This window comes from Ceratotherium simum, chromosome 4 (genome assembly GCF_057802395.1).
Source record: "Ceratotherium simum simum isolate JZ-2026a chromosome 4, ASM5780239v1, whole genome shotgun sequence".
In the NCBI taxonomy this organism is placed as follows: domain Eukaryota; kingdom Metazoa; phylum Chordata; class Mammalia; order Perissodactyla; family Rhinocerotidae; genus Ceratotherium; species Ceratotherium simum.
The window spans coordinates 30,521,547-30,543,163 of NC_141903.1; the positions used below are offsets into that span (position 1 = coordinate 30,521,547).

The window sequence follows — 21,617 nt, forward strand, 5'->3', positions numbered from 1 at the left end:
GGTTTTAAAAATTACCGGTCTTGGTGGTAGCGACTGTCTTTACATACGGGCAGCTGACTATTTGCATCATTGCTACACCTGTAAAATGGATAAGCAAGCATACGTTGGAAAGCTGCCATTGTATGTCAGCTACCACTGGGATTCAGGGAAATAATTTACCACTACAATTTAGAATGCTATTTCCAATGAAAAAGACCAAGAATGGAATAAAATTTCTTTATGTTTGACATTTTGTGGGAAGTGGTGCCAAATCCAATGATAACTAACTCTATGTTTATAGCATCATTTACCTTTTTATCAAACCAGCTCTGATAATATTTGAAGGAGTCTCAGGAGTTTCAACTCAACAAAGGAAAGCCCCTTCATTACATATACATAACAAGTTCTCATGTGGGACATTTTCCCACAGGACATCAAACCCATGCTGCTGTTGCTTAGAAACCAGTGAAAGGCAGATGCAGCATGACACTGACAAGACACTTTCTCTATGTGCTAAGTGGAAACTACATGCAGAAGCTGAGGCATGGAGCATAACCATGCAGAAGTAGAAAAAGAATAAGAGAGGACAAAGAGGGGTGGGAGGGAAAGGAAGAAAATAAGGTATGAGATGGATCCAAATACTCTACTGCAAATAATACTTTAAATAAATGAAGGGCAAAGATGAAGAGGGTAGCATTCAACTAATGACAAAATATCCAGGTTTAGTGCCTGCTGTGTGGAATGCCATGGGCTTGGGACACTGTGGAGGCAGGCTAACATGTAAAGAAAAATACAGCCCCTTTAACACCATTAATGACTACACGGGCTGGTTGCTTCAAAAACCTCTATCACTTAAGCCAGCTAAAGGAGTAGCACTTGTATTAAAGAATGGAAATTACGTACAGTTCTTAGAAGAATGAAGACTCATCATGATGCATTACAATGGTGATAAAAAGGGAATGAAAGGAAAAGCTGGAAAACTAAGACTGATTAATTGAGGAAATTCAAAATTAAGAGTGAATTTAAATTGTTTTTAAAGGAAAAGGCTGAAGGAAAAGGGCTGGGAAATTAAATTCTATTTTCTATTTGTTTTGGCTGAAAAAAACAAACCTAGTTTGGTACCAATAAAAATTAAAAATAAACTATTTTCCCCACTAAAGTATAGGAAAAGAAATTTCTCCTAATTCAGAACGAAAATTAAAATTAAACTCTTGGGTTCGTAAATTATGTTCACACACACACACACAAAAATACTGCCAATTTTTGAAAAGTATCTTTTATTTCTTAATTATTATTTTAAATAAAGAATGTTAAAGCCAAACTTTCTATTAACTTTGAAACTAAAACAAAAACACTGGATCATAAGGGCATGCTAAGTAAAGTTGTATGTATAGTTTTATTTTCTCTAATGTTTAAAGAAAGCAATGGAAAAATTCATTTGGTTAAGGAAGTTGCAGCATGTATTAGGTTTAAATTAGTATAAATACTGCCATCTGCAGGACCACTGAACCTATTCAGTCAGCACTAGAAATTCAATTCTTATAATATATGAACTTAATTCTCAGACTGTTCTCCAAAACCAGCCCCCAATAATTTTAACTATACAACATAAACAGAAGAAAATCAAATCTATTCATATTTGGCCTAACTGCCATTGTTAAATATAAGTTGGGCCAACACAGAACTCTTTTATTTGACTATAAACATACAGACCATACTGAAAGGTCACGTTTCTTCTCCTGATAGACAAACTTAAGGTTTTCTCTGAGGATGATTACACGCGTATCATGAAGACTCACAAAATAACCACAACCTAAATTTTTAACCTTCTTTTTTAAGAGAGCATTTGTTCAATTTTCCTACAATTCTATCCTCAAATTATGTTCCTCAAATTATGACAGTAAGTTTCTTAAAATTCCAAATAAGATTTTATAGTCTTAGAAGTAGAAATCCTAAAACCCTAATTCAATTTACTATCCTCAATTCCAACTCTTATTCCTACATTTTACCAAATTCTTCCACTCCTTTCCTTCATCTTGTTTGATTATCCCTTCCTTAATTATCCTCATTAGAGCCATACATTGGTACTTCAAATAGAATTTAAGGCTCCAAGACAAATTATACCAAATCCCTCCTGTTCACTTTGCTGCCGAATTGATGTAAAGAAGGAAAAACAAAGAGAGACTTCATTGTACATAAAACCAAAAGTCTTGTTTTTCTTTCACTAAAGCACGCTAGAGGGCTGAATTAAAACGAAAAATGAATGAACATTAACATCAAAGATGTCTTACTATATAAACAAATATTAATATTACTTGCTATGAAACACCAGCTTCCTCTCCAAAGAATCTTGTTATCTTGGACAAAATTTTACCAATTATCTAACTCAAATTCTCTACCAACTGACTGACAAAATGTCATTAGTGGCTGCCATTTATTAAATGCCTTTTACTGCCAAACTTCATAGGTACCACACCTCATTTGGTCATATGGTCACCATCATCTGTTCTAAAATTTAACGATGAGCTGAGGGTCAGAGAAGACAATGACATCAAAATAGAGCTATAACTGAAGAGATTTTATTGTGAAAAAATTCTATTTTCTATAGAAATGAATTTTTCTACTCTGTACCTTTTACCTGCTGATCCTATTAAGAAACTGTAAAGCAAAACAAAAGTCCTTTTAGATGACAGCCTTTCAAATACTTCAATAATGGTATTATGCTACCTATCAATCTTCTTTCAACAGAATTAACAACCCCACCTCCTTCAGATAACTCAGAATCTGGGATCTGGTCTTAATACTTTCTTTGACCCTAAAGCAGACCAAGATGCAAGAGGTTATGATGAATGTCAAGCTAGTCTCCATTTATCACTTAGTTTTCTACAAGAAGTATATCCAAAGAGGAAAGTATCCAGCTGCTTGTCTTAAACTTAATTTAGAAAAAGGGTAATCCTTAGTATTAGAGAAAACATTTTTGGTTTTCTTACTTTAAATGATTTGAGTTTCTTAAACATTACATATTGGGCATTTAATTAACACTTCATTAACAATGCGTAAAAGGTTTTCCTACCCAAAAAACACTAACTCTTGAAATTTTTGGTTTCTTTCTTGCTAAGGTGTAATATCTGAAAGTGTTCTTTTCAAAGCAGTCACAAGAAAAAAGACAATTACAGCAATAGTGATAATGAACACATGTGTGTAAATCCAAGAAATAGCTGTATTACAACCCTATTCTTACACAGAAACTAGTACAATAAAGTGGCAATAATAGATAGTGAGAGGAATGTGAAATTGGGAAACAAGAGACTTAGGTTCTAGTCACCTTTGCGCCAAACTAGCCCTGTGAACTGGACATCTTTAAGGTGTATTTTCAACTATAATACTAGGAGAATAGACCATGGATTAAGGATTAAAGGTGTTTTGATAACAGCAAATGCATTCAAAATAGGATGCCCAACACTATCTCTGTTTAATCTGTATAGGAAGAATTCTATTCCACAATCTTTTAATCCCTTCTCTAGTTATGATATCCCCTAAGACAAAAAAATACATGAATTCACCATAATTATTTAAATGTTTATGGTGCATGTTATACTTTAATTCACATTGGTATAAGGGAAACTTCTGGTTTCTGTTTTAGATGAATTTTTTATAGTTAAGTGACTCCCATTTTCTTCCCAGTATAACATAGTTATTAAGAGCATGGTATTTGTATTTGGAGTGCCCACGCTCAAATACCAACACCATCACTTATTAGCTATGTGACCATGGGCTAGTAATTTAACCTGTCTGTGTACCTACCTCATAAGATGGTTATGAAAATTAAATGAGTTATCACATGCAAAGTGCTTCCAACAGTGCACAATATATAAATCACTCAACTTGTGTTAGCTATTAATGACTTGTGAGTTCTCAACTTCATAGACTCAATTCGTTAAAAATATTGCATTTAGAACATATTTACACAAAAAGATCATTTTTAATTCATTGAGGCCATTATTAAAAATGAATGTAGCTTTAAATGTGGCTCTAATTTTAAGACATGTAAACAACAACAAAAAAGGACATTTACCAAAACTGAAGAGAAAATATTGCAGTTAGCCATGAATCTTTCAAAAACGTTTCAAACAGGTGAGATTCAAGGCAAATTTCAAATGCCAACAGACACATGAGAACAAACTAATTGACAATATGAAAACATAGCTGGAAAGACTACTATAATCTATTAGTTTACCTGGAAGTGGAATTGGCATGCCAGGAAGGGGAACACGAAACGGAGGTACCATTACTGGTGGAAAAGCAGGTATTGCTGCTGCTGGCTGAGGTACTGAATGAGGAACAGCAGGAGGTAACGTCTGGGGGTGCGGCTGGGGAACGGTTTGCACAGGTGTGGCTGTAGGAGCAGGAGTTGAAACACTAACTGTAGGCGTGGCAACTGAAACAGCAGAACTTGGGGTCTGATCTTGTGTTGTGGGTGCTGATAAAAGATAAAACAAAAATATGTATCACTCCTTCATAAACCATCTTATTATACTCATTCATCATTCACTCATTCAGTAAGTATTTAAGGGCCCATTCCATGCACTGCAAGAAATTTGTAACAAGGTCTCTGTCTTCAAGAAGCTTGAAAACAGTCAGTTAAACAAAATATAAAAAATAACTAAAATACAAAGTGAAATGGGATAAATGTATAGGAGTGTAAATCAAGACCCAAAGACCACTTCTAACTGTGAGAGGGTACAGAACATTGTATAGTGTGATGATAGGCCTTGAAAGATTAGGATTTCAACAAGGAAAATGATGAAGTGGAAGGAGAAAATAAGCAAGTGGTGGGAAAAGTGAGCAAAAGCAAAGAGTAGAGGACAAGAAGGAATAGTTTAGAAAACAGAAGGCAAGCAGTCAACTTGCTTTAAAACATGAGGCATACCAACAGAACCAGTGAGTTACGGCTGCAAAGGTAGGCCAGAGGAACAAAGCAGAAAGCCTTGAACAGAAGGCTAAGGAGTCTGCACTTTACCGGGTATGTAAATGTAGAGAAATGATCTAGAAGAATGCATACCAAAATGTATTAACTCATTGCATCTGTGTATATCTTTCACTTTTACTACTTGTGCTTCATTAGAGTTTGAATTTTTTATAAGAATGCATTCACATGCATTCACCAATATTTGTGTAACTCTGTGAAAGTAACAGGGATTTGAGGGAGGCAAAATGAAGGTTTCTGTATGGAAGAATAATAATCAGTGTTCATTTGATGAATCAACCTGGTAGATGCATAGGAAGAAAAGGAAGAACAGAGGTGGGAAAATCAATTTCAACATATCTGGCCTTGTCCAAGCAAGGAAGAACGGAGAGAAAAAGACATGCAATAACTAATGACTGACTGGATATGAACAAATGGAGTCAAAAACAACTTGGGTTTCTCTACAACTATTTCAAAATAAAAAGATAAAAAAAGAAAAAAAAAACCCTCAAGTTTCCAGTGTGAGAGACCAGGAAATGTGAAATTCAGGATAATCTGGTTCTGCTAATACATTATTTTTAAGTATCAAAAACAAAACATTTCATCCCTAGTAACCACATTTAAAATCAAACTGTGACCCCAAAAATAAATAAATAAAATTTGTATTTCATACTTTTGAAAAAGTTTTAGTTCTCAAATACTACAAATCATTTTTGTTATTTATTCATAACTCATCTAATTCCAAACAAAATTCATTGTGGTAATTCATTGGTAACAAATATTTCATCTTTTTCCTGATGTAGAGAAAAATGTCAAACTCTACCTGTATTGGACTAAGAATGAATTTATCAAATTAAATGAAATGAAACAGTACTTTCCCAATCTGTATGCCAATTTTATTCTAAGGGAAAGCACACTAATACAAACCACCCAATAATCCAACTGACAACAACATTTGCCAGTATTTTTTCAGTTCCTAATAATGAAAAACTCACAGGCTGGGAAGATGTGAGCAATTTCATACTTGTTAATGAGGGACTCACCTTGGCTAAATAGACAGCAGGGCCAAACAAGTATCTTCAGGGGCCCAGGAATGAATTGTTGGTCTAGCATAGACCTAGCCTTAGGGTACAGTATCATATTAATATAATTTTATAACAGTGTGAAAAATACAAATTACATGCAACATTTGCCCAGTCCCATACATATATCACTTAGCATTTGTAATCTACTGTAATGGCTGAAAACATATCTAGTTATTCTTCCCAACTTCCCTGAGAAGTAGGATTTCATCAGCATTTTTCACAAACTTGCACAGGATAAAATGAGCTTATGCTCAACAGGGGTTAAAATAGAAATTCCTTACTTTTTAGCCCCATTTACCCACAGGTCTATACTGCAGTTCATAGAATTACATTTTTTTAAATATTATGGTAATAGTATTTAAAAATAATTACTAAAATTATGATACAAAATACTGTAGTCAGGAAAATAAAATGAGTTATGAAGGCATCAAATTTTAAGTGGAAAGGAACATCACTGAAGACAGCAAAAAGTTTCACTCAACCCCTTCCTCTTGCTGACACGGGATTTTCTGAATTTGATGCGTGGCCATGAGTCATGAGAGGAAAGGGATAAAGAATTAAACGGGAAACTGCGAGAATGGCAGCTAGGACTTTACAGTGGGTAAATTCCTACTAGCTCCACTTGCTAAAATAACTAATGAAACACTAGGCCTCAAAATACACGACTAATCCAGACTCAGAGCTTAACTAAAAAGACAAGACTATAACAGATGGAGAAATATTAAGACTGTAGTATGACAACACTTCATGACACTGAATCAAGTGAAATAAAAACAGACGTCAGGAATACTCAGAAAGACAACATCAAAACTGATGTTTAAAGGCAGTAAAATGAACATGATTTTGCTATTCTGTTCTTAGAATAAAGGTCTCCCAATCACCAAAGGGCAATGCAAAAAATGACACACGAGTGTTCTGAATAGAATAGTTGATAACCAGAAGCTTGCTATGGGACTGAGAGACCACTCTGATACAGAAATGGAATACATATAGGATAGTTCAAGCATCTAGCTTCCCACCTTCTTTTAAACTAAGTACTACTATTTCTCCCTCCTAAGAAGGCAGGGAACAAAATATAAGCAACAGAGAGCCTCCACATAGAACCACACTGCTTTTGTTAATCCCCTTCTCCCATTACCACCTCAGGTACCCTGTAAAAACCGGCAGTTCTCTGCCTTGCCACACAAGGTTTAGAAGCACCAGCCTATAAAAAGACAAAGACTCTCAAGCAGCTAGCTAGTATCACTGCTATACTTCCGTATCAGAATTCACCTTAGCCACGAAAGAAAACACACTTGCAAAGCACTATTTACATCTTCCTCTTAAGTACATTTTCCCCCAAGCTGTCTGAAAAATATCAAGTAGAGCCTTTAAAAAACTATCTCCATATTACACGTACCTTACCTCTTATATCAATAAAATAAAATCAAATATGAATCTACTACGATTAAATTTCTCACATATACATACTTCTTACAGGATAATATACACCAATAATTCCCAAGTCCCCGAACTTATGGGGGCGGGGGGAGAGGCACCTTTTCTTTTTTTATTCTCATCTATTATCCAGGTAGCAAAATAACCCAAATTATAATCACCCTATAGGGATAACTATGTATCTTCATACCAGTATCGTAACAATCAAATCAATAAAATCATTATTTAAATATTTTTGGGCTCAATCTCAGCCTGTAGAGTAAGAAGCAATACACACATACCAAAAAAAAAAGAACAAAAAAACCCAGAAATAGTAACATAAATATTAATGACAATCTTTTAAACAAATTAATATATTCTTCTTTCCTCATCCCTGAAATCCGCTATTCATCGCCTCTCATCTTTTTAGAAAAGATGTAACTTTTGGGCCTCTGTGACTTTATACTTGAAAATTCTCTTACTTTCCTGACTGCTTCTGTCTCAACTCCTCATTTCATCTGCCTACCTCCCATTCTAGGATCTACCCACCTCCAAACGAGATTATTGAAAAGTTCCTGATAAGATTCCCTGATTTCAACACTACCCAAAAAACAGGCACCAGAAAAATCTTCCAGAATACTGCATTTATACAGGCCCCCTATTGCCTGCCTGCCTGTCTGCCTCACCCATTTGCCTGGTTCTTAAAACTCTTCATAACCTGGTCTCATTCTTATTCAATCTATTAACCTATATAAACCCTCCCACCTCAAAAGAGCTTCTTAATAATCCCATAAACTATATTTATCCTCATTTCCTGACCTTTGTTTACGCTGTTCCCCCCACCTGAAAGACTTCTCTTTACTTTTGAACCTACTCAAATCCTACCACACATCCTTCATGATCAACCTCAATACCCCATATAGTCCACCCACTTGTCTCTCCATTTTCTTGAATTCTTACATCTTCTATTTTCACTGTATAGTTTTGCACACCATTCTCTAATTGTTTCACATGTATTACTCTTGCCTCCTCAGTTAGCAAAACTGGAAGCTCTGTAAGGTAGGGGCCAAGACTTACACTTATTTTGCAAACCCCACAACACCCAGCGTTACTTTTGGTCAAGTTAAATAGATAACCGCACCTCCTCAGTCTAGCTTCATGAATTGCAAGTGGGCAAATACTTTCTTCTACTAATGTAAATTTCTGTTCTTCTTTAACCACAAAGTCTCAATGTCAAAATGTATTTTAAATAGCATCAAGGATTAACACCTGAAACACTAGGATAATTTTGGAATGCAGTCCCTACTTGTCCATTTCTCTATAGCCCCTAAATGAAAACACATACTGGCTAGTACTCACTTGATACTGTCTGTGAAACCGAAGAGGCAGTTGTTGTGGTAGAAGTGGTAGAGGATGGGGTGGATGATGATGTTGAAGTGGATACTGCAGGTGCTGGGCTACTGGTCGTAGGGGTGGAAGCTCCTACTGCTTGTGCTTGCACTTGCACTTGCGCCTGCGCCTGCGCCTGGGCCTGCGCCTGTGCCTGTGCTTGCGCCTGAGCCTGAGCCTGCGCCTGAGCTTGGGCCTGGGCCTGGGCCTGGGCCTGGGCCTGGGCCTGGGCCTGCGCTTGAGCTTGTGCTTGTGCCTGAGCCTGCGCCTGGGCCTGCGCCTGGGCCTGGGCCTGCACCTGTGCCTGGGCTGCAAGCATAGGTGTCAGTTCTGACTGTTGAATAACCTTAACTCCATCTGGCTTGGTCCATGCAGATTCACGTGTCCGAGCATTATAATAATAAACCTGCAGAGGAAGCAAAATCATTGGCATCATAGAATCTGTCAACTATCATTAAAAAAAAGATAATGCAACAACATTTTCTTTTAAACAGTATTAAAAAAAAAACTTAGAAAAGAGAAAGTACATCAAAATTGTATGTTCATATATTACGGGACTAGAGGTAATTTTTCCCTCCTTTCTCCCCTTGCCCCATTTTCTATAATAAGCATACTATATTTTTAACATACATAAAAATGGAAAACCAAGGTTATATTTTGTGCAGAAAGTTAACATAGCAGGCCTGAAACTGCTATCCTTAGAAAGCGCTGCTTGCAAAGTTGACCCTTGGCTGGAATCTGGGTACTTGGATTTTGGGAGGGTTACCACAATTCCCTAACTGGTAAGAATGGCTCACTGTGCCTAAACTGTTTATGCAAACAATGCAGTTTATGCTAAATATCTGCTTTCCTTCCAGGTTTCTGGAATTTTGGTATGTGCTATGCAGATGGTGACAGATATGTGACCAGTCTGACAAGCTTCCCTGGTAGACAACACTTCACACGTATTTTCAAAATTCCCTTTCTACGTGATTCCATCGAGAGGACTCCTGGAAGCTTGTGCTTCGCTTCCTCCAGACTTCGCCCATCTACCTTTTTCCGTTTGCTGGCTTTGCTGTGTATCTTTTCACTGCAATTAGTCTTAGGCGTGAGTACAACTATATGCTGAGTCCTGTGAGTCTTCCTAGCGAACACTAAACCTGAGAGTTTGTTGAGTTTTGGGGACCCACGACACATATTTAAAATACAAGCTTCCAGAATCGCAGGTAAAGGTATGTAAGCACTCCAGGCAACCTTATGTCTGCACAGAAGTCTAATCCAGTGAACCTGTCCTGGAGTTCTACCCCATCTCATGCTTACTCAAGGCTCACTCTTAATTAGCAAGGACACTGTCATTGATCTCACTCTGGCAGAAATCTTAAGTTTTACTCTTCTGTCACCAAAGAGATAACAACCTAAATATATTTTATAATTTACCTTCCCATCTGGAGTTTTATTTTCAACCCATATCTCTTCCGTAGGAGGCAGTGCTGGAGTACCAGGAGCAGTCACAGGAGGCATTCCTGGTGGAAACATCATACCGGGAGGAGGAGGCATGGTTCCCATGGGTGGAGGCATGAAAGGTGGCCTCTGTTAATTCACAGGAAAAGTAATGGTCACTTGTATTTATCTTTTTTCCTTCAAATTATTACTAAATTCTACCCAAAAGTAAAGCACTGTAAGCGAAATTAGTCTTACAGTTCATTCAAATACATTCATCTAGGTTGTGGAAGTGAAGTTTCTGTCTAACAAAAATGATGACTAAACAGACTGGCAAGAAATATATCAAAATACTAACGGTAGTCATCTCTGGGTTATAGCATTATGGGTGAATTTTGCTTTATTCTTTATACTTTAACTGCATATTTCATACATTAGGCACTGAATTACTTTCAAAAGAAAAAAATTGATTTTTATATCTTGTTTAACACCAGCACACCAATGCCTCCACAGCTCCCTACAATCGGAACGAACAATAGAGAAACATTTTATAAATAACACAGCAATAACTAAAAAAGAAAAATCAGATACCCTTAATCCTTTATTCTCTTTTCCTACAAGAAAAAAAGTATCAGCTAGGAAAATATTCATCATTTCCTATTTTTCAAATAATAATAATAATAATGTAGCTCATCAAAGATGTGAATGTCAGTAAGTTTAAAAGATACAGTAAAATACCATTTTACTTTTGGTGGAAAATAAGAATTTAGATGGTACGTATTACAATTAAAAAAAAATTTCCTGGTGCCACTACTGATTCAATCCCATCTCTGATAATTCCTTCACTGTCATTCTTCAATGATTGACGACATAACACAAGATCTCGAACCAAACAACTCAACTCTAACTGCTGTATCTTAACTAACTAAAGCAGAAGTGGTCTGACATTCTTAAAACAGATTTTGAACTGGGATTTAAAAGATTTGCTCTATAATCTACAAATAATATTAAAATTCAATTATCCAAAACACCTTAATATGGATAATGGAATAAACACTATGCTAATAACGTGAAACTGTATTTCATTTTCCTAAAAACGTTTTCGGGGCTGGCCCGGTGGCGCAAGCGGTTAAGTGCGCGCGCTCCGCTGCTGGCGGCCCGGGGTTCACCGGTTTGGATCACTGGTGTGCACCGATGCACCACTTGTTAAGCCATGCTGTGGCGGCGTCCCATATAAAGTAGAGGAAGATGGGCACGGATGTTAGCCCAGAGCCAGTCTTCCTCAGCACAAAAGAGGAGGATTGACATTGGATGTTAGCTCAGGGCTGGTCACTCACACACACACACACACACACACACACACACACACACACACACACACGTTTCTTTCCTATATTCTAGTTTTTTTGGATTTACTTTGGTGTCTTTCAAGCATCAGCACACAGACCCATGTTCTATAAAATATCTACCCTAAATATGTCTCATGCATCATTAACCGGAAATCACTTGGATTTAATGTAAAACCACACAATTATCCATCAAGACCAAGAAAAGCATCACAACACTAGAAAGTATCCCATTACAACATGTGATATATTTCCATTAGCAGGTTACATTAGTCGTTACGTTTTATAATATTCTGCAAGTAAGTTTAACTCTTAAAAGTACATATTAGAATAAATTCACATGTAACAAGTTATACCAGAGTCAGTAGGTCAAAAAGCTATTTTTTATTCTAATCTTAAAGAAAATATGAAACCATTTAACCATTTGTTTAAGGGGAGGAAGGGCTATTCATTACTAGGAAGGCAATAAAATTAAGCAAAGCATCAAAACCTTGTGTCTCTTCCATAAATATAACGCTATCTAAACAGAGTTAACATCACGTAGATAGTACATCATCATCTTCTATTTTTAGTAAGTCCATTCTTGATTATCTAAGCTCATGGAAGGCAGATGATACCACTATTATTTATTTGGTTTCAGAATTGTACAGGCTTTATAAATCAAGAAAACACAGATACATACTCCAATAAAAAGAATACAATCTCAAAAGTGTAGACATGTGACACCTTATATTCTCATGACTTCATTTCAGACAGTAGCTGAGTCTACATACACTACAGAGGGATATATGCCTCAGGTTAAAATACCAGAAAAGTTTTTATTTAAAAAAATCCCACAATAATTCTACATCTAAAACTGTAAGATAACCCAATTTTCTTTTCAGGAGAGAGAAAAAAATTCCAAATATTGTGCTTATAAAAGTGTGTGTCATCACTTTCTTGATTCTATCCTAGGCATCAATTCTGGGGAGCACTGCTCAGGAACATATATACATATATATTTATACTTATTGGCAACATGTATCATTAAAAACAAATATCCTCCACTCTACACATTAAGATATCAAACTTCATCTCCCTTAAAAAAGATAGATTACTAAAGACAATTCTCAGAGACAAAGGCCAGTAAGAACTATCCTATTCAATACCAGTTTAATATGCGTATTTTTCTATCACCACCTAAATTCCCATTCTGAATTTCTATACTAATTACTGTTACTACTGCTTTTGGAGTATATACGGATGTTCTCTTTCGCTCCCGTTTTCCTACAAACTGAAACTAAGAACACAAGTTTTTTAGGCAAAACTCATATAAAATATTGGTACTAACGCCAACAAAGAAACATCAACCTCTACATTCTTTACCTGGAGGTGTGGCGGGCCCATAGGTGGAGGAATCCCTCCAGGAGGAGGCATTGGCGGCATATTAGGATCAAAAGGAGGACGTCCAAAGGGTGGCCGAGGTGGCGGAGGAGGGCCTCGCATCATACCAAAAGGTGGAGGAGGTCGCATGAGAGGTGGTGGGCCTCGCATCACTGCGTTTGGTGGGGGAGCCGGGCCTCGGAATCTCAAGGCCTGCTGTTGAGCCATCCTGTGTGGGAAAGCAATGAATAAATTTTTCTTCCTCAAAATTAAAAAAATGTAGCTACTGATCTCTAATTACACTGAATTTAAAAGGCCCCTAAGAGCAACTGGAGTTGGAAAGTCACCATTTTGCAACCATCATGATAAAAAGTGCATCAGTAGGGGGCCTCCTGGTGGTGGAGCGGTTAAGTGCGCACGTTCTGCTTTGGCGGCCAGGGGGTCGCGGGTTCGGATCCCAGGCGCGCACCAATGCACCACCTGTCAAGCCATGCATCCCATATAAAGTAGAGGAAGATGGGCACGGATGTTAGCCCAGGGCCAATTTTCCTCAGCCAAAAAAAAAAAGTGCATCAGTAAGAAGGATCAATGGACACCAAATCCAGGAGGAAATTTGGATGAGGGGGATATTTGGTTAGTCTTAAAATGTCTCCCCACATGCTGCTTATAGCAGAAAGGGAGGATGGAAAAAACACTATGTAATAGGGAAGGTGGGCAACACCCTGACCAGGTGGACAAAATTAATATCATCTAAAAAGGACAAACGGACCTCATGTGACTGAGTGGGACACAATATCACCTATTCCAGGCAAGAATGTATAACCTCAATCTAATAATGAGGAAATATTAGACAAACACAAAATGAGGAATGTTCTATTAAAAAGGGGGGAGCAGGGGCTGTAGTCTTCAGAAATGTCGATGTTATACCTAAAGGACAAAGGGAGGCTATGGAAATGGTCAGATTAACGGAGGCTAAAGAGACATGACAACACAATACTAACTCGAGACCAGATCCTGCACTAGAGGGAAGAAATGCGATAAAGGACGTATTGGATTAATGGACAACATTAGAATATGGACAATAGATTAAAAGTATTGTTTCATTGTAAATTTATGAAGTTGATAACTGCTGTAGTTAAGTAAGAGAATATCTCTATTCTGAAAAGAAAATACACTTACGTATTTAGGGGGGTAAAGGGCCATGGTATATATATCTTACCCTCAAATGGTTCAGAGTAACAGAGAGCATGCGTGCGTACAAATAATAAAGCAGAAGAGGTAAAATATTAACACTAAGTGCACTATCTTTATTTTTGCAACTTAAGTTTGAAATTTCTTCCAAATACAAAGTTTTTACGGGGGGCGGAAAGGAGGCGGAGCAGCTTAAGAGATCATTAGTATTCTCTATCTAAAGGGAAAGTCTTTCCCTACACTGCACCCCATCCTACCCTTCAATCTCTAGCTAAACACCCTAGTTTATTTTCTCCATGGCATTTAAGCAATAAATAATATCACATAAGATGGTATTGTCGATCTTCTCTCACAAGTGCTTTTTAAAAAAAATTACTAACTCTTAAAAGTGCTTACTATGTGCCAGGCAGTCTCTAAGCTCTTTTTAAATCATTTAATCATCATAACAACCCTATGAGATAGATGCTATTATCAACCCTCATTTTATAGATAAGGACATTAAAGCACACAGAAATTGAATAACTTGCCCACGGCCACACAGCTAGTTCAATGGTAAAGCCAGGATTCAAACAAAAGCAAATGGCTCTTAAACACTACACCATGCTGTCTATAAGCCCCTTTTTAAGTAGGAATACTCTGTCCTGTTCACCCTTATATCCTTAGCACAGTTAGGTCTACACATAGTAGGGTTCAATAAATACTTGTTGAATGAACCAATGAATACATAGGTGATACTGTACCTAAGATACCCTAGAAGTAGGGTATGTAGGTATGTATAAAAATTATTTTTACTATAATTTGCCACAGTCGATTTACTGAGCACCTATCAGTCTTCCCAGTAGCTACTATAAATCTCTTCATTACACATGATTTTTACATTTCTGTGCTCAAGATTAACAATTATATTCCTTATGTATATTTGAAGATAATCATTCTTATACTCTCTCCTCACCAGGCTCTTCCAACTTTCCTACATTTTTCAACTCTCCGCTTAAGATTACCCTTGAACTTTTCTCTAAATTTTCCACATCATAGCTCAATTCTGACACAAAAAAATCCTCATAAAGAGCCATTTGCCCCCTAGGGGAACACTAGGATTGTAAACACATTCAGAACTACTACAACAAGTGTATTTAACCAAATTTGCAAATTATCCTACTCTCCTTATAAAGTATGAGTTAAAAACAGTGACGGCAAAAAAGAGTATGGATTGTGTCACAATAATCAGTCTTTTTCAAATTATATGCACTTCCAAAAGACACATAGCCACTGTTACTGAAGCAATGTCTTAACATTTAGGACAGAAAAAAGTTAACCAAGGAAAGATATTCTGTTTCAACCTTGAGTTAATAATGTACCCTACTCTTAGATTTCCTTTGAGTCTGCGTCTCCCTTTTCAAAAACTCTACAGTATTTCTTTCTTTAGAATTTCACACTGCCTAGTTATAGCTTGAAGTTAAGCGTTTAGGCTCTAAAATCACGAAAAAGTCAAATCAGGGCTCTATCTTTTGTTGTCAGGCTAGTTACAAAATTTCTGAGCCTGAATATATTCAGATGTAAATGAGCGAGGGAATAGAAATAAAACCTGTCTCATACCTGTGCTCACTGAGATAATCCCTGTGATACATTTAGAACAGTACCTGGTATAGTAAATTACTTTAACTACCATTACTTTCATTCCCCCACAAAACCCAGCACAGTGCTCTACCTGTAAAAGGCACTTCGTAGTCAATTTGACTAGATGGCTTTCAAAAGTCTGCCCCTGAAATGGTAACAAAATTCATATAATTTCCTCTATAAACAGCCTAAAGTTGCCATGTTCTAATGTCAGATATGTTATAGCACACGTGCTGAGCTCTTCATATACACTGCTTCATCACAATCACCTTACCAGAACCTGCAGTGAGGATTCAATGAGCTAATAAAGTACTCAGAACAGTGCCTAGCACATAAGTGCTCTATAAGTATTAGCTATTATCACTGTTGCTGTAACATTAATATAGTAAAAGTATTAGTGTTAAATGGTATTAATATTAGTAATAGTGTTAGCTATTATTATTATTATAATTATCATCAGGCTCTATATAACCTGGCCCTTGTTGACCTCTCTATAGACTCTAGTCTTCTTTTTGATCAAATACTTCAAGTTCATTACCTTGAAACCTCTGCACTTGTTGTTCCCTCTGCCCAGCATGCTTTTCCCCAGATCTTTATATAACTGGCTCCTTATTATTCAGTCTCAGCTCAAATGTCACCTCAAACTCCTTCCCCAGCCCTAGCCTCTCCCAGCTCCTCTCTGGCTCATTACCCAATATGTTTTCAATTACGAGAAATGCTATGAAAAAATCTCTCACTTGTTTACTTTCCTATTATCTCTACCGCCTAGCATATAGTTTCCCCTTAGTGTACTGCTGTATCCCAGGGCCCAAGATGGTAGTTGTTCAAATATTATTGTTTTAATAATGAAAGTGAACACTGGGTGCTTCCTATATACCAGGCATGGTTATATGGACATTATTTGTACTAACTCTTTTAATCCTCACAACAACCCACTGTGGTAAATTTGGCACCATTTTTTCAGAGGAAACTACAGCACAGAAAAATAACTTAAGGCAGCTACTTATGGTATCACCAGAGTATTCGTATTTCCATTTTATAGTTGAGGAAATTTAGACTGCAATACCTTGTCGTCATAATTCATAAAGTATTAATAGGTAAACAAAGGCCCTGGGTAAAGGATCTATACAAATATGACTCTAAAAGTTATCTTAATGGCCCTCAACCATAAAGGGATGGATCGCATGTGGATCTCCAAATAAATTATGCCTGCTGTAGGTTATTTACATTCCCACCACGTTCAACCTTTTTGGAAAACAGAAGCCTACTTGCACGAACAGAAACACAAAAAGAATTTTTTACAAGAACAAATGTATTTCTCTAGAAGTACTCTATCCAGATACACAAGCTCCCCAAAGGTGAAGACAAGACTGCAAATACTTTAACGGGACGGGCAAAAATGGAAAGATGTTACTGACATATGGGAGGCAAATTACGTAATAGACTGTGAGGAGACCTAGGTTTTAATTCAGACTCTGTCAATTACTTAGTGACCTTGTGTAAGTCTCTCCACACTTGCAGGCTGACTTCCTCTTTTGATGTGGTTAGTTTAGTTTGGAATTCAGATCAATTGTAATTAGCATGGAAGCAAGGATCCTTGAGAACAAAGGTTTTTGGTCTGGTTCAAGGCTCTACTGTCAACACTCAGTTCAGTAACTGTCACAAAGGGCCGGCCCGGTGGCTTAGCCATTAAGTGCGCGTGCTCCGCTACTGGCAGGCCAGGTTCGGATCCCGGGCACGCACCGAAGCACCGCTTCTCTGGCCATGGTGAGGCCACGTCCCACATACAGCAACTAGAAGGATGTACAACTATGACATACAACTATCTGCTGGGGCTTTGGGGGAAAATAAATAAATAAATAAATAACTGTCACATAGCACACACTCAATAAATGTGGGTCCGGTAAGGGAACCGCCTCCAAATCTCCTATATTTATTTATTTACCATATATCTACTGAACACCTTATTTGCCAGGCACTATGATAGACACACCACGAAATACCTTCAGGATACAAATACAAAAACTAAGCCCCAATTTCTGCCAGAGGCCACATCAACAGCTAATTTCTCTTAAACCATGAGAAATGCTAAAATAAAGGTCTGTACAATTTGCTCTGGAAGCAACTTCCAACCTAACAGGCTAAGGTATAAAATATTTGCAACAGAACACCTAATTCAAAGCCCTACTCAAACCAGTTTCGCAACAATGTCTAATAAAATCTAAAAGGCTACTCATTTTAAAGCTGAAGAAAGATATTCTCTAAAACGCAAATTAATGTTTCCAAATAATCCACATGAGATTAGCTAGGTAACCTCTTGAGATCAGATTCAGGAATAAACCTTCCACCACTAATACCCAACGACCCTGACAATGCACTGTGATCACTCATTACTGAAGTATACATATGGGGTTTCAAGGATTTGAGATTCATCTCTGAAATAAGATTGTATTCCTGCCAAAGTAAGGATTTTTGTGTGCAACAATTCAGAACCTAAAAGATATTTTTTTGCCCTAAAATCTTGAAAACTAATACCCATTTCCTTAAACGATTTCATCCTGAGCTCTAGACAATACTAAAGTGCTCATAACCTACACTCCTCTTTTTCACTTTCAAACGCTGACAGCGGCACAAATCAGAATGAGAGCTGAACATCTGAAATGACGTTTTTCCCACCAGAAAAAAAAATGTATCAAACATACACAAAGCTTAGCACCTCTTTTTCCTCAAAAACCACTGACTAAAGATTCTCCCAAGACACTTTAAAGATTCTTCCAAGACACTTTTACTTTATCAAATCTTAATTACAAATTCCAGAGGCAGTGAGAAACCAGGGGAAGAAAAGTCACTGCCCTCTTTAGGGCAATGGCGCGAGATCGAGATCGCAGGCTCTGGAGCCTGAAGGCCTGGGTTCAAGCCACTTCCTGGAGCCATAATTCACCTATGCGACCTTGCTCTACTTCCTCAACCTCTACGAGGCTCAGTTTTCTCACCTGTAAGATGAGCAAATAATTTAACTGACAGTGGCTCCGGTCTGTGGCCTGCAAAAGGAGAACAGCAACTGCTCCCAAGGGTGGTTGTGAGGCTTAAAGGAGGCAACTCTAAGTAAAGGGCTTACAGCACCGAGAAGCATGTAACAAACTGCTGCTGCTGTTGTTATTACTCACAAATACTGGATAAGCAAGAAAAGGATGAGTGAGAGAAAAGCCACACAGAGTTTAAAAAAAAAAAAAAAAAAATCAAGAGATGTGGGGAAAGAGGAACAGGGCAAACGTGGAGACCCCAAGAGGCCGCGGAGGGCGTGGAGAAGGCTGAGCCAGCAGGGTGAGGGGTCCCGGGGACTAACGGGAGTGGAGGGGCGCCGACCAGGGAAACTGGGCCCGCGGCGGCGCGCAGCCGGAGGGAAGGCTGAGGTCGGCCGAGGCGGAGGCGGCACGCGGCTGAGGCGGGGCCCCAAGGCGGGAACGCCGGGCCCAGCCCTTGGGCCGCAGGCCGCGAGGGGCGCTGGGGCCCCGCGAAAACCGCAGGGAGCGCCCCGAGAAGGCGCAGGAGGCCGCGGCCGAGCCCCGGCCCGGCTCTCTCATTCAAGCCACCTTCCCCTTCCCCCTTCTCTAACCCCATGCGGTCCTGGCCCCAGCCGCCGCGGGTCCTCTGCCCACCCTCCACTCCCGACCTCCGCGCGGCAGGCTTAGTCCCTGGGACTCCAGCGTGCCGAGATGCAAGGAACGGCAGCGGCCCTTACCTGAGCTCCCCCGGATTGAATCGCTCACCGTCCCCCCCGTCCCCACCACGCTCCGCCATTACAGAGGGCCGCGTTTATCCACCCGCCGACCCGGCGTCCCCTATTGGCTGGGCGGATCGTCAATCTCGTGAGAGAGAGGCGGAGATTGCGGAGATCTGTGAGATGATTGGTGAAACTTTCTATCAATCCTCCAGCTGACGGTATCTGCCTCACTATTGGTGAAAGGGCCCGCCGACTTTGAAAGCGGTATGGAGACAGCCAGTTGATTGGTCGTTCGAAGGCTTTATGGGAAATGAGACTTTAGCGACGAGGAACCGCCGGCGCCCTCTCGCGGTAAGCGAAACTAGGTCCTCCCGTGTATACCCGGGCCTGCGGTAGCCACGTGTCTGCCGACTTCCAGGAAAGCCAATTGTGGAGCCATATTGCCACATACTGGCCATATTGGCTCAGGCCGAGACCATTTCCATTGCGTAAGCCAATCAAAAATCGACCTCGGTTGCGCCTAAACCAGTTACAGAGTTGCTGTGGCAATGAGCTATTTCCCAGCTTTTCAGAATCAGGAGTCTTAAACCACCACCGGGTTATAGACATGTTATTGAATACTATATTACTAAGTATAAGAATACTTGCTACATTGAAGGCTGGTGAGTGTTACAAGTTGCTGTATTAAGTTTGAGAAGGCAAGCCTCTTCTGCAATTTACAGTTTAAAGCACCTGTCCTTCAATTTCAAAATACACTTATCTGAAATTAACACACCATGATACCCAGAAAAAATTTTGAATATTTATTTCTCTTTTTATTAAAGAAAAAAAAAATTAGCCTCTGAGGTTTCAAAGGCACAATGAAGAATAACTATCATTAAGGAGCTAAAAATATTAAAATAATAATAAATTTTATTCATACCTAACCATATATACCAGGCACTGTCCTAAGTACTTTCCATGTATTATCTCTTAGGCTTCATAAACACCAAGAGGTGGTGCTATGGATCGCCACAGTTTATAGATGAAACTGAGGCACAGAGAAGTTAAGTAACTTGTCCAAGCAGAGCCTGGCCTTAAACCCAAGGTGGTGTGGCAGTGAAGCCCCATTGTTAAATACCATGATCCAAGAAAATTGAAAACACATCCACACATAAACTTGTACACAAATGTTCATAGCAGCATTATTCATAACAGCCAAAAAGTGGAATCAACCCCAATGTCCAACCAATAGATGAATGCATAAAAAATGTGATATAGCTATACAAAGGAATATTATTCAGCCATAAAAAGGAATTTTAAGTACTGATACATGCTACAACATGGGTGAATCTTGAAAACATTATGAAAGAAGTAAAAGAAGCCAAACACAAAAGGCTACATATTGTATGATTCCATTTATATGAAATGTCCAGAACAGGCAAATCCAAAGAGGCAGAAAGTAAATTAGTTTATTGGTTTCGGGGGGCGGGGCTATAATGGGTATGGGATTTCTTTTTGGATAATGAAAATGTTCTAGAATTAGATAGTGGTAATGATTGCACAATTTGGTGAATATATTAAAACACATTGAATTGTACACTGTAGGGTGAATTTTATTGTATGTGAATCGTATTTCAATAAACACCATGCTATACTGAATCGAGTTAAATATTCAGAATCAATTAAGTATGATAAAATGTGATAAGGGCTGAACACAGTTGTGAGCATGATCAATTGGAGAAGGAAAGGATGGTTAAAATTAAAGTATATGACATTCAAACAAACTGGAGTCTGACTAACAATGGGAGGTTAGGTCCCTTTTTCAGCATCAGCATGAGTCCCCACGTCCTGGCAAACTATTCCTAAAATAACACTGGTATAGATGGCTCATGGCAAACTAACCCCCACTGTTGAAAAAAAATGCTCAAAATGGATACCTTATAGAAAGCAAGTCACTGGCATATATAAAAGACGAAAACAAACTGTCAGTTTGAATGCATGGAAGAAACTCCCTGAAGATGTAATGAAAGTTTTATTATTTGATCATTTTATTATGTTATTTTTATCTATAAATATTTATGATATTTATATCTTATTTTATTTTCTTATTTTTAAATATATAGTGCAGGTATATATGCATA

General features: G+C 38.3%; 1 protein-coding gene across 7 annotated transcripts in view; it reads right to left on the bottom strand.

Annotated features, from left to right (window-relative positions):
- TCERG1 (transcription elongation regulator 1) overlaps positions 1-19,600 on the bottom strand; it is a 64,841-nt gene extending 45,241 nt beyond the window's left edge. For 4 of the 7 annotated variants that reach the window (XR_001392509.2, XM_014794782.2, XM_087429602.1 and 1 more), the window contains exons 1-6: positions 19,513-19,600; positions 12,966-13,191; positions 10,252-10,404; positions 8,806-9,241; positions 4,217-4,459; positions 16-78 (exon numbers count right to left, since the gene is read on the bottom strand). Coding sequence is in view for 6 of the 7 variants with exons in the window: in XM_014794782.2 (XP_014650268.2) it covers positions 16-78; positions 4,217-4,459; positions 8,806-9,241; positions 10,252-10,404; positions 12,966-13,191; positions 19,513-19,571 (1,180 nt within the window). In the remaining variant the exon portion in view is untranslated. Of the gene's footprint in view, positions 1-15; positions 79-4,216; positions 4,460-8,378; positions 8,499-8,805; positions 9,242-10,251; positions 10,405-12,965; positions 13,192-19,512 lie in introns of all 7 variants that reach the window. The other 3 variants (XM_014794787.2, XM_014794785.2, XM_087429604.1) reach the window with 2 other exon arrangements.
- Between the last annotated feature and the right edge of the window lie 2,017 nt (positions 19,601-21,617).